At 35.8% G+C, this 14,883-nt stretch overlaps 1 protein-coding gene across 1 annotated transcript in view; it reads right to left on the bottom strand.

The window, feature by feature from the left end:
• Positions 1 to 3,373: 3,373 nt before the first annotated feature.
• PJA2 (praja ring finger 2, E3 ubiquitin protein ligase) overlaps positions 3,374 to 14,883 on the bottom strand; it is a 66,850-nt gene continuing 55,340 nt past the window's right edge. Inside the window, exon 8 of the mRNA XM_006895054.1 lies at positions 3,374 to 3,521. Within this exon, the coding sequence (XP_006895116.1) occupies positions 3,374 to 3,521 (148 nt within the window). The remainder of the gene's footprint in view (positions 3,522 to 14,883) is intronic.

The following is a 14,883-nucleotide window of genomic DNA, read 5'->3' as shown; positions in this document are numbered from 1 at the left end:
ACCAAGTATTATCTTTCTAACAAGTAGACATAGCCACAGTTCCACGCCCAGATTGAAGGGAGCCAATGAGAAGAGCCAGTTCTCATACTGGAACTTTGGCACTTTTAAACCAGTATGGAAACCAGGTTCTAATTAAACCTACAGGATTGCTAGGAAAGGGACTTCTTTCTCTGAGCCTCTTCAGAAGGAAAGACGTAGTTTGGCTGGGGTCTTTGTAGGGCTCTCTCAGATCACAGATCAAGGACTACAACGTCATGTGCTCAGAACCCTATTCTACCTGGGTTCTTTAACAAAAACACCAAATCTCTTATAGGTCAAATTATAAACGTGATATGATTATATAATTAAATATAAGAAATGACAACTGAGTATATCCTGTTTATTATTTATGATTTACACAGAAAATGATGGGCTGGGATTGTAGAACAATAAACCAATCATTACATTTAGACCTGGGCTTTTGAAAAACTTGCATTCCATTTCAACAGTTCATATATATTTAACAGCTTATATATAAAACCAAATCACAAATAATCTTGAAGTGTTAGTTAGCTTAAAGAGAAACAATTAGAAAACACACACAAAAAAGTCCATATGGATCTACCTTTAAATATCACTCGTATTACAAGAAATAAGAAAAGTGTTAAAAAAATTAGGTGAAGTCACTTAACATAACAAAAAATAAGAGAAACAATATTTTAATTAATAGGCATACTTATTTTTAATTTACCTTCATATAGTCATAACTTTTTCAAAAGGATTCAAGATATAATGAAATTATATTTTGGTGACTGAACTTTTCAACTTCAGTACATAGGTTGTTACCACAACAATCCTAAAACTTCAATTTTCTTTCCTTTTTAAACAAAGTTTAAGTCAACTCTTATTCAGTTTTTCTCCTTCATAGCAGCTGTTTATAGAGTAGAGAGTCAAAAAGGAAGGACAGTAACAGATGGAAAGCAAAAAGGACAACTATCTTAACTTCAGTGCTCAACATTACTGGTTGAGTTTGGAACAAAAACCTTTTAACAACTGGCAGACAATAGCTAAATCTTAACAGGCAAAGAAGAAATATTTTCTTTGGGACAGCTGCTATTAGAAGAAAACCTAAGTCCCTTAATACTGCCTAAACATAATGTGTGGCTTATTACAGAGAAATCAGTAGTAATGTCAGTGTAACCAGCAAATGTTACAACTGATCAATATTACTTGAAAGGAAATAAACCAACAACAACTAAAAAATTACACTAGCCACAAATTTCCACAATATACACATGAGAATTAATTTTAATCTGATTTGATTCCTCAACACTAACCGATCATCAATGAAATATGGTATGGAAAGATCACAGAGTAGAAAACAAGCAAAGATTAGTTTATACAACAGTGACTATATACATCAGGAGAACATGCTAGCTAATGCAATGTTAAGGCCTGAATGTAAGCATCTCCCAAATCACAGAAGCCCCAAAGAATCCCTAAATTACAAATTCACCACATTACATGCATGCAATGTTCAGTTTTGTTTTACTCATAAAAGGATACACAGTATTTTGTTGTAAATACCAGACACATTTACAATATATGCACAAATTAGAATGCAAGTGTTATGTTCCTTATTTTTAAGCTTCAAATGTGCCAACAGTGAAAATTCACTTATTTTTAAGGATGGAGAGAAGGGGTAGAATATAAATAATCAGAGAAATTACATAAATAAAACGGAATTCTGCATTTGGAAAGTCATGTAAGTATTCCTGTACCCAAACAAATTCATCACAATAACATTTGGATGGATGTACACTTAGTTATGTGCCTTGCTATTTCACTTGTTCAAACATGATGTTATAAATACCCATAATTCTCTATTGTTGACAACTTCACACACCTAGAGTGTACGGTAAACATTATGCCACTTTTGCGCACACTTGCCTACTGTGTATGATCACCTAAATAAAGAACGGTGCAATTTATTTCATTATACAAATATAATTACAAAGATTATCCTCTGGGTCAAGCTTCCCATTAAACAAATGAAGAAAATGAATTCCTATCTTCTATACAAGTCTGTGAATAGAACTCTTTCACTGGGTAAATCTGAGGCCTGATCTTTTTTCTCTTTTAAAAAAGGAACATGTTCCCTTAGCCACTGTTCAATCATCTCATCATCTATTCTCTTTTCACTCAGTTTAGTTTAAAATGACCTATTTTTAATTTTAGCTCCAGATGAAAAAGTTTAGGAAAATACATGAATATAAAGAAAAAACTCTAGTAATGTAATACAAATAAACTCTGTTTAAGAAAATTTGAAAATATTATGTTTACCACAGTGACATTTAAATAGGTTGTACAAAAGTGTGGCCAATTCTATCTTTTAGCAGGTTAATTTTATGCTTAATATAAGTTAGTATAATTAACCATTTATTTCGTCTTTAAGGATTCTGATTTTCCTTTAGAATATAACAGAATGAATGTTTGAATGCAGGGTTTTAGATTTTACAAAATATTTCTGAATAAAAATTTCATCAACCTAACTGATACTTATTAAATATGCCTCAAGTATCATTTTAACCAAGTTTCTAGAAACAGGTGGAGTAAGGGCTTGGCAAGGATGTTATAAGGCCATCGATGCACACCACTGTGTCAAGAAAGGTTCTTCATTTTACTCTTCTTTTTCATAACACTCCTTGCTGCTAAAGGTACACCCATTATATTAGATAAACAATGTTTCTTACTATATAACCTAATGGAGGGGAATTACACCTTAAATGAAAAAAAAAAAAAAAAAATTATGATGCTTTGGACAAATTTTTGCCTCTGATGAGTAATTTGAAAAGTTTAAATTATAGAAAAAAATGAAAGAAGATACATTTTAAAAAAAATCATTCAATATTATGAATTAGGTTTTGATGTAGTAAAAGCAAAGGGACCAATGAAAAAGCATGCCACAGAATTCATTTATTTCCAGTGAAACCAAATTCTTCTACTGTTGTGATCACAAAGTCGTTTCATTTGATGCAAATAGGAGAGCTCATTCATAATCACTTAGTGGCAGAACTTTAGACAAAATCAGTAATATATGCCACATAGATGATTATTTCTTTTGAAAAGAGTAAAACGATAAACGTGAATTTACAATTAGTATCAACATATTCAACTAAAGAAAATGCAGTTTAAACATTCAGCTGGAAAATGTCTAGTACTTTCTGCAAACCTAAATTTAGTTTAGAAAGGTTAATATTCTCTTTCCAAACTATGGCATATACTATATATAGCATTTTAAATATATTTATATAGAATTATTTGCACATCCGTTTGAGAAGAACTTTGCAGATCTGCTTTGATACCGAATTGATCTCTGTTCAATCGTGGAGGTTTAGGAAGTGTCTGCAGTGCTCTGGGTGGAAGGTGGAGAATCGTGATCAGACTCTGAGGCGGCAGCTGCCGAGGCTTCAATAACGGCAGGTGGGAAATGACGACGGCACACAGGACACGTCCCCGACTGTAGGAAGAAGGCAGGACAACTCAACAGGTTAAGAGACTATTAAAACAGAAACACCTGACACATCACAGACAAAAATCTTAATAAAAAATTTTTTCTCCCCAAAAATAAAGCTGAATATTTAATAAAAAGAAAAAAGAAATCAACTTCAAATCTTTACTAAATACAAAGGCAAAAGTTTATCTAGTGTCACCTTTTATACTGTCTTCTCTTCATCTGACTCCCAAGTTTTTTATTAAACAGTGTTTCTTAATCATGCCTGTATCTTTCAAACCCTTCATCTTTCACTGAATGAACATATGGAAACTCCTTGCTCCATGCTCTCCAATGGCACCGTGGCAGGGGCAAAGCAGAGTTGATTTGCAGATCTTCAGAGAGCTCACAGCTTAGCCTAACAATTACCCAATTACCTGGACTGAAGCTGTGGGGTGGTTTTGAAATGCCCACCTCTAGGGCAGCTTATGGCTATTATGTGTTGTTGAGTCAGAACAGACTTAGAAGATCCTCCAGCTGGTTTTAGAGGCTGTAAATTATAGGGAAGGAGACTATTCATCTCTCTTCTGAAGAGCAGCTGGTGGATTCGAACTGCTTGCTTTTGGGTTAGCAAAGCAACTCCTTATCACTCTATCACTGGAGCTTCTGTTAGGATAGCAGCTGACTGCAGACTGCTTGCAACATCCAGGTTCCCGAATATGCCAGAGAAACCACTAAATTAATTCACCTACTTATGTCACCAAATTATTCTCCAGGTCCTAAACTCACATCATCTAAAGCCTCACTTTATTATCATACAGATGTGTCGAAAATGTGTGAAACTTTCTTTAAAATAATAAAATAAGGAGAATGAAGAACCTTCTAAATAAATCAACCACAGACCTAAGAAGGAAGGTGAAACAGTTGTAACTGAGAGTACAACATTTTAGGACCAATGGAAGGTTACATTGATAATAATCTTCAACAAAGATTATTCCACTGAATAATCTGTGATCCTTCTTCTCAAAGAGCTCTTCATAATAGAAGAGAAAGTAAAGAGAGAGTATGCGTTTAAAAGTGCAAAGAACTGTACCTGGGAGTCATCTCCTGAGAAGAAACTAGAAAATGCTTTAGAGTATAACAAAACTCTCCTGAGTTTAGCAGGAGCTATAGCAAACTACTGCCATTGAACTAATTCTGACTCATAACAGCTCTTGATTGAGTTTCCAAGGTTGTAATTCTTTATGGGAGGCAACCACCTCACTTTCCCCTTGTAGAGTGTCTGGCTGCTGGATTTGGATTGCTAATCTTCTTGTTAGTAACCTGACACTTTATGCACTATGTCACCAGGGCTCCTTGCACTATAGCAAAATCAATTATAATTCAATGCTGTATAAAGCCTAATGTCTACAACTCAAGAATTTAATTTAGCAAACATTTACAACACTGACTAGGCCCTAGCAGCAACTTTCAAATCAGAAAAATGGACTAATCTTAATCAAGGTGATTTCAGCTGTTCAACTGAAAATAAATAACCTTCACTGGAAACTGGGAATAATAAAGCCAGTTATTTCTTAGAGTTATTTGTCTAGAGGTCTAAAAATATGTTCAAGAAATGACAGTAGAAGGTCTTAAAAGCCAAGACAGAAACTAGACCATTCACATCATTATAGTTCTGCTTGCCTCACTTTTTTTTGAGATGAAACATAACAAGATCAGAACTACTTATGAGCAAAATACCTGTGTATGCAGGTAAAAAAATGAGACGGGTAATTACCTTAAGTAGTTATGGCCATACAGGTTTTATGTACAGGAGTGGCAATGGAAAGCATGGACCTGGCTGCCCACTGGCTTACACAAAATTTATTAACACTTTTGCTGCAAGGTGCCCCAGTGGTCTAGAGTATAATACACTGAGCTACCCACTGAAAGTCAGCAGTTTGGATTAACTAGCCACTCCAAGGGAGAAAGATGAGTTATTTCACATAAAGATTTTTAGCCTTGGAAAGCTGAAAAGGAATCAGCTATAGATCAGAAATGACTTATCAACAATGGGATAATGGTGGCTTTGCATGTTCAATATTCCTACTAATTATAATAACTGTGACATTAATTGGCTCTATTGCTACTATCTCCCACTAAACACACAGAAGTACTGAAACGCTCTTTTCCATTGAATTCTCTGATGGTCTAATGGTGAGAAGCTGTGCTGCAATTTCAAACACAGTTCAAATCCACTACTGCTTCATGGGAGAAGGATAAGTAATCTCCTCTTGTATGATTTACCGCCTCTGGAAATCTGCTATAGGCTGGTTCTTACTCAAAGGCACACAACAATATATTGTGTTTAGCAAGAGTTAGGTATTAAGCTAAATCTAGTTAACAGAACATTTACTTCAACTCTTATAAAAGCCCTAAAGGTAGGACATATTGATGATATACAATGTTAAATAAGCAAGAGAAGTTAACAATAATTATCTAAAGAACTATTATATTGAAGTACTGATTATATTGTTCTGGAGAAAGAAATAATAGAATGTAGAATTAAAAAAAATAATTCAGAAGCTTAATTGTACTTCAATCCACAGTGTCTGGAAGCCTCATGAGACTTGAAACACACACACTTCCTATACTATCAACATTCAACAAGCAGCAACAGAGTTGTGGCTGGCTTTACTATGTACTTGTGATTTTGTTTTTTAAAAGATATAATCTCTAATTTTTAGTGACAGTTCTGATCTGATACGCTTTTTAACATTCAGTGAGAGCTCACTACCAGTCAGGCACTATTTAGTCATCATAACATTCTGATGTTCTAATGTCATTAACACCATTTTACAAATGATATAAAGTTAAAAGAAATTCAGTTATATAGCAATAATAATCTAGTATAATAGTTTTTGCTATTGATTTTCCCTTAAATGAGCATTACATTCATAAACACTTTCATGTATTCTATACCAATCTAATTCTCAGGAGAAAGCATATAAAAAAAAGTAAATAATTTATAAACTTAATATAGTTACAATTATAATCTCCCAAAGGATTTTTTGGGGGGGGACGGGGAGGAAGAACAAATATCAATTTAAAGTTCAAATAAGAAAAAAACCCTGTAACTAACCAAGAAAGATATGAAATCTATAAAAAAGTACAGCTCTGTAATTTCTAAAGAAAAAAGCGAACTGGAGGGCTGGGCGGGGGGGGTGGGGCGGCGGCAAGGAACAGGGAGGAAAAAGTTAACAATGAATGAATGGAAATCCAAGTTCTTTATAAACTTTCATTAAAACCTAATAAAAATAACTCAAAAACCCTTAAAATTCCAATCCTCTGATAGTTAGTGTAATCACCTTGGCAAAAACTGTGGATGAGAAGTGTAAGGATCAGTGATAGAGAAAGACAGGGCACTGAAGGTAAAAAGAAACATGACTGTCAATAGAAAAAATATGAAAGCAATGCTTTCTAAAAGTGGACTTTAAGACTATGATACAAATAGGGCGTGCACATACACATGAAACATAAGCTGGCATCAGGAAATGAAAATGTTCTTTTTTTATTAGATGAAGGAATTATGAATGTTGCTCCATTGGATTTAGAGATTTTAGAACGATGAAGTAGCAGCAGATGGTGAAGAAATAAAAAAAAGAAAAACATAAAAGATGAATTTTTCTATTTAACTGGATATAATAAATACCTTATATGTAAAGAGAAACTCTTAAGTAAAACACATAAGTAAATCAACTATATATAATTCAGGCCATACTCTTGCTTTGCGTCAGAGAGCTGGACAATGGCTAAGGATGACAAGAATAATAGATGCCTTTGATTTGTGGTGCTAGAGAGGAGTGCTGAACATACCAAAGACCTCCAAGAAATCAAATAGGTCTACCTTGGAGAGGGTAAACCAAGTTTCCCCTCAGAGGCTAGGAATTTGAAGCTCTGTTTCACATACTTGGTGGACAGAGCCAGGAAGGTCCAGTCCTTGGAGAAGGACATCATGCTCAGAAGGGTGGAGGGACAGTACGGAAGCAGGATCCAGATGAAGTGGATTGATACAGTAACTGGGCAATGGGTGCAAGTGTTTCTGAGTCAGTGAGACTGGCTCAGAACAGGGCAAGGCTTCAGAGCTGCTGTATACAGGGTCACTATGGATTGCACGTGACATGATAGCATGTAACAACAGTGACATCCTTGAAAATTACTGGCTAAATATTTAAGCGCAGTATATAAAACTGGAATAGGAAATATTATTTGGTAGACAGATATTAACTTCATTAACTTAAATTATTTTGACTATGCTAGCAAAAAACCAATATTCATATATTAACATTGTATGTTGAAGCAGGAGTGCCATCCAGTTCCTAAATAACATGCTTCCGGAAACTCTATGAACTTTGATAAATGTCGATACTTCTAGAGGGGCTTCAAGCCTTTTGTTCACAGAGTTGCTATGAGTCGTGCTCGACTTGAAGGCAATTAACAACAACAACAGATGAATGTTCTCCAAAATGATGTAGCTAAAATCAAGGATGTAAAATAATGGACAGAAATTTAACCTAGGTAGAAGTATTAATATAAAATATACAAAAAGAAATTGAACAAATTTTATGGATAATATGCCCCCCTAAACTAAAATGTAGTCTCTCATACACATTTTCAAAGACACTGATATGTATTAGCAGAATACTTACATACTGTTATAAAATGTGGTAAAACAGTTCCACATTATTAATTTGTAATCATTTAATGCAAATACATTTTATGAGAAACATAAATGCAAACTATACACAGGGATTTCAACTGAGAGTATGAAAAGGAATTAGATCGATTACATCTGTGGAAGGAATCACTGGAGAAGCTCAGCATTAGCTGTGAAAACTAGGCCAAGTGCTGACTGTGGAACAGACCATCAACTACTCATATGCAAGTTCAAGGTGAAGCTGGAGACTATTAAATCAAGTCCATGGGAACCAAAATTTGACCTTGAGTCTATCCCACCTTAATTTCAAAACCATCTCAGGAACAGGTTTGAGGCTTTGACACTAATAAGCAAAGACCAGATAAGCTGTAGGAGAATATCAAGAATATCATCGAGGAAGAATGAAAAAAGGTCATTGCAAACACAAAGGAAAAAGAAAAGACCACGATGGATATCAGGAAAAACTCTGAATATTGCACTAGAGCACTGAGAAGCCAAAGCAAAGGAAAGAAACCAAGATGTTAAAGAGTTGAACATAAGATTCCAAATGGCAGCACAGGAAGACAAAGTATTACAATGAAATGTGTAAGAAGCTGGAGTCAGAAAATCAAAAGGGCTGAACCTGAACAGTATTTCCTAAGCTGAAGAAACTGAAGAACAAATTTAAGTCTCGAGTTGCAATACTTAAGGATGCTTTGGGCAGAATATTAAAAGAACCAGGAAGCATTAAAAGAAGATGAAAAGAGTATACAGAATCACTGTACCAAAAGGAACTGGCAGACACAGAAGAAGTTCATGAAGCAAATATGAGCAAGAGCCTGTGATGATGAAAGAGGAAATTCAAGCTGCTCTGAAAGAAATGGCAAAAAACAAGGCCCCAGGAAATTATGGCATACCAACTGGCATATTTCAACAGACACTGTCCTGGATGTACTCACCAAGTTGTGCCAAGAAATCTGGTGGACAACCCCCTGGCCAACTGACTGGAAGAGATCTAAATTTGTGACCATTCCAAAGAAAGGTGATCCGACAGAGTGTGAAAATTATTGAACAATATCACACGCAACCATGATTCTGCTAAAGATTATTAATAAATTACTGGAACAGCACATAAAAAGAGAACTGGCTGAAGTGCAGGCACGGTTTAGAAGAGGCCGAGGTACTAGGGATATTCTAACTAATGTCAGATGGATCTTGGCTGAAAGCAGAGAGCACCAGAGGAATGTCTATCTGTGTTTCATTGACTATGCAAAGGCATTTAACTATGCAGATCATAATAAACAATGGCTGACTCTGAGAAGAATGGAATCCCAGAACACTTGATTGTGGTTATGTGAAACCTATGCTTGGACCAGGAGGCAGTAGTCAGAACAGAGCAAGGAAACACCGCACAGTTCAAAATTGGGAAGGATGTGCGCCAAGGATGCATCCTATCTTCCTATCTTTTAATTCTATATGTGGAACAGATTACTGGGGAGGCTGGGCTCTACGAGGAGAAATGTGGCATCAGGATTGGAGGTGGACTCATCGAAATTCTGCATTGTGCAGACGACACAACCCTGCTTGCTGGAATAGCAAGAGATTCTCTTCAGAGAATCTGAAGCACGTGCTGCAGATGGTCAAGGACTGCAGCCTTCAATATGAAGAAACATCAAGAAAACAAAGATTCTCACCACCGGGCCCACTGCCAGCATCATGATGGATGGCGAAGAGACTGAGATTGTCAACAGCTTCAGTTTGCTTGGCTCTACAATCAACACTCTTAGTACCAGCAGCCAGAAAAATGAAAAGACAAAGGCATTGGGAAAGTCTGTTGTCAGAGACCTCTCCAAACTACTGAAGAGCAACGATGTCAGTCTGGAGACTAAAGTGCACCTAACACAGGCCATGGTCTTTGCAATTACTTGCTATGCATCAGAAAGCTAGACAATGACTAGGGATGATACAAGGAGAATTGATGCCTTTGTGCTGGGGTGCTGGATTGCTGGGAGAATAAACACGCTTGTCCTAGAGAAGGTGAAGACAGGCTGCTCCTTGGAGGCAAGGATTTGAAGCTTTGGCTAACATAATTTGAACATGTTGCAAGGAGGGATCAGTCTTTGGAGAGGGATGTCATGCTTAGGAGGATGGAGGGACAGCACAAAAGAGGAAGGCCCTAAATGAGATGGACTGATTCAGTGACTGGGATAATGGGGTTAGGTTTATCAGAGACAATAAGGTTGGCACAGGACAGAGCAGGGTTTAGGGCTATTGTACATAGGGTCGCTATGATGGCACTTAACAACAACAACAATCATTAAAGTGGATTTTTAAAAATTATTATTTTGTGTGTGCATCGTCAAATCAGATCTGACTGGTACAGGAGGAGATTGTCCCTCCTTCTCCAGCAAAGCATCTGGTGGACTTGAATCACACACTTCTGGGACTGCAGGACAGCTTCTTGCCACTAGGCCACCAGAGCTTGCCTTAAAGTGGATTTTTAAATACTGTATCCAGCAAATTTGTCCATCAAATTTGAAGGGGAGATCAAGATATTCCCAGAAAAAGAGAACCTAAGGGAGTGTGTAAAAACAAGACCAGCATTGCAGGAAACGATAAAAGATGTCCTTCTTATAGAAGTGCCATCTTACAGAAGCTGGGATGGGCCAAAGTAACTAGCAACAACACTAAAAAGAACTCAACACAATGATAGCAATAAAACTTTGCCTCTTAATAATCATACTGAATGTGAATGGTCTAAAAATGTACCACTGAAGAAAAAAAAAAGTAGAAGACTGGATAAAAAAGCAAAATCCATCAATATGTTGTCTACAAGAGACATACCTGAAAAATGAAAATAAAGACTAAAAAGGGTGGGGGAAAATGTACCAAGCAAATGGCAACCAAAAAAAAAGCAGGAGTAGCGATATTAATCTCTGATAAAATAAATGTCAATGTAAAAACATCACAAAGGACAAGGAAGGTCACTACATAATGTTGAAAGGATCAATAGAACAAGAGGACATAATAATAAATAAATGAAAGACCTGCAAAATACATAAAACAAACATTAACAAAACTGTAAAAGGAAATAGACAACACTACTATAGTACTTAGAGACTTCAATACAGCACTCTCAAGAAAAAACTACCAGAAAAAAACTCAACAAAGATACGGAAGAATTAAATCACACAATAAACCAATTTGATCTCATAGATATTTACAGGCTAATGCACCCCCCAAATGCACAGTATAGCTTCTTCTCCAATGTGCACGGAACATTCTAAAGAATAGATCACATTCCAGGTCACAAGGCAAGCATTAACAAATTTAAAAACATAGAAATAATACAAAGCATCTTTTCAGACCTTAATGGTACAAAATTAGAATTAAGATAAAGGAGAAAAAACCATACATTTGGAAGCTGAATAACACCTTGCTTGAATATGATTAGGTACTAGAAGAAATAAAAAATAAAATTTAAAAATTTCTTGAAACAAATGACAATGAATCACCACTTACCAAAACCTCTAGTAAACAGCCAAAGCAGTAATCAGAGGTCAATTTATAGCAATAAGAAAATACATCAAAAGGCAGGAAAAACTGACCACTGACTCTCTAACCCAACATCTCCAACAAATTGAAAAAAATAAAACAAAACCAAAAACAAAACAAACCAAAAAAACCAGCAAGAAAACCCAACACCCTCTAAAAAACTGAAATTATAAAAATTAGAGCAAAAATAAATGAACTAGAAAACCGAAAAACAACTGAAACTATCAAGGTAAGTAAGAGTTGGTTCTTTGAAAAAGGTCAATAAAATCGACAAACCACTAGCAAAACTAACAAAAGAAAAAAAGAAGACACCAATAATCCAAATAAGAGATGAATCAGGCAACATCACAACAGAAACAACTAAAATAGAAAGGCTAACATTAGAGTATTATGGAAAAACTATACTCAAACAAATATGAAAACCTAGAGGAAATGGACAAATACTTAGAAATGCACAACTTACCTAAACTGACACAAAACGAAATTGAACATCTGAACAGACCCATTACAAAAGAAGAAATTGAAAAGGTAATAAAACAACTTCCAACTAACTGTCACCAATTCTACATGAACTATTTCAGAAAATAGAAAAAGATGGAATCCTCAAAGACTCATTCTATGAAGCAAACATATCCTTGATACCTAAGCCAGGAAAGGACACCACCAAAATAGAAAACTATAGGCCAATATCTCTTATGAACACAGATGCAAAAATCCTGAATAAAATATTGGCCAATAGAATCCAATGATACATCAAAGAAATAATTCACCATGACGAAATGGGATTCATAACAGGTATGCAAGGATGGTTGAACATAAGAAAAAGAAACAAAAACAATGTAATTCATCATATTAACAAAGCAAAGAACAAGAAAAACATGATCCTATCAATTAATTCAGAAAAGGCCTTTGACAAAATCCAACACCCTTTCCTGCTTAAAACACTCAGCAAAATAGGATTAGAGGGGAATTTCCTCAACATAGTAAAAAGTATTTATGAAAACCCGAGAGCCAACATTGTTCTCAATGGAGAGGTTAAAGGCATTCCCTTTAATAACAGAAACTAGGCAAGGATGCCCACTACCACCTCTCTTATTCAATACTGTATTGGAAGTCTTAGTAATAGCAATAGGCCAAGAAAAGGAAATACGAGGTATCCAAATTGGCAAAGAGGAGGTAAAATTATCTCTATGCAGATGACATGATAGTGTACTTAGAAAACCCTGAACACTCAGCAAGAAAACTACTGAGCATAGTTGACCAATTCAGCAAAGTAGCAGGATACAAGATCAACATACAAAAATTAGCTGGATTTCTCTACAGTGATGAAGAGAATACAGAGCTGGAGCTAGGAAAAACAATACCCTTCACAATAGCTAATCACAAAATTAAATATTTGGGAGTAAATCTAACCAGAAGCACAAAGGATCTATTCAAAGAAAATTACAAAGCATTACTACAAGAAACAAAAAGAGACCTGCAAAAGCGAAAGAATATCCGTTGCTCATGGATAGGAACGCAATATTATGAAAATGGCAATACTACCAAAAGGCAATTTACATATTCAATGCAATCCCAATACAAATACCAATCTCATTCTTCAATGAGATGAAAAAGGTAATCTCCAGTTTCATTTGGAACAGAAAGAAGCCCCGAATAAGCAAAGCACTCCTTAAAAATAAAAAAAAAAAAGTAGGAGGCATCTCACCCCGATTTTAAATCCTACTACACTGCCGTGGTGCTCTAGACAGCATGGTACTGGTACAAGGACAGACACACAGGTCAGTGGAATAGAATAGAGAATCTGGAAATCAGCCCATCTACCATCAACTGATTTTTGACAAGGAGATGAAATCAGTTAAGTGGGTAAACGAAATCCTTTCTAACAAATGGTATTGGTAAAATTGGAAAACTATCTTCAGAAGACTCAAGCAAGATCCACACCTCACTCCATACACAAAAAACAACTGTAGGTGGATCATGGAGATCTTGGATTAAAACCAAGGACTACGAAGTTCATTAATGAAAAGCGTGGAAGAACTCTAGAAGTCCTAATCCACAACATAAACAGTCTTCCAAGCATCCTGAAAAATCTACAAGCAGAGGTGGACAAAATAGATGAATGGGACCTTCTAAGAATCAAATCCCTATGCATATCCAAAAACTTCTCCAACAGGGTGAAAACAGAAGCCACAGACTGGGAAAAAGTATTTTGTAATGACATAATTAGATAAGGGACTTAAATACTTGAGCACCACAGTAAGATAAATGTAAACAATCCAATTAAAAAAATAGGCACAGGATATGAACAGACACTTCACCAAAGAATACATTCAGATGGTCAACAAATACATGAAGAAATGTTCAAAATCCCTAGCTCAAAGAGAGATACAAATCAAAACAACTATGAAATAATATCTCACCCCAGTAAGAATAGCAAAATTTAATAGAACAGCAAGCAACAAATGCTGGCTAGGTTGTGGAGAAAATGGAACCCTTATACACTGCTGGTGGAAGTATAAAATGGTGCGACCATTATGGAAGGCAGTATGGTGCTTTCTCAAAAAGCTGCAAATAGAAATACCATTTGACCCAGCAATTCCACTACTGGGAATACGCCCCAAAGAAACCATAACAGCCACCAAGCAGATATATGCACACCCATGTTTATTGCGGCTTTTTTCACAATAGCAAAGAGTTGGAAACAACCTAACTGCCCATCAACAAACAAATGGATAGAGAAGCTATGGTATATTCACAAAATGGAATACTATGCTGCACTGAAAAATAAGGAACTAATGCATTATTATTCAAAATGGGTGACCTTGGAGGACATTCTGCTGAGTGAAATATCTCAGTCACAAAAGTATGTATACTACATAGTGCCACTGTTGTAAAACGGGATTGACACTGGGGTTGGGGGAAGAATGAGAAAGATGGGATAAATAATGTATATTGCATTGAAACAGATGAGGGAGAAAACTTTACAAGGGATATATGATTAGGTATTATTGTCATGACAGGAGTCTAGATTGAAGGCTGCATAGTGGACTGGTCTTGGAGGGAGGGACTGTATGAAAATGAAAGAATTTTTCTTTTACTTTTCAAAGAGAAGAATGAACTGGGGGGAAGGGGTTGGCAGGGAGAAAAGTGCAACAATGAACTAAATGGAAATCCAAAG

The sequence above is a fragment of the Elephantulus edwardii genome, unplaced genomic scaffold, assembly GCF_000299155.1.
Source record: "Elephantulus edwardii isolate Elephantulus edwardi_28Jun2011 unplaced genomic scaffold, EleEdw1.0 scaffold00156, whole genome shotgun sequence".
Lineage (NCBI taxonomy): Eukaryota > Metazoa > Chordata > Mammalia > Macroscelidea > Macroscelididae > Elephantulus > Elephantulus edwardii.
This window is presented reverse-complemented; position numbering and strand designations above follow the sequence as displayed.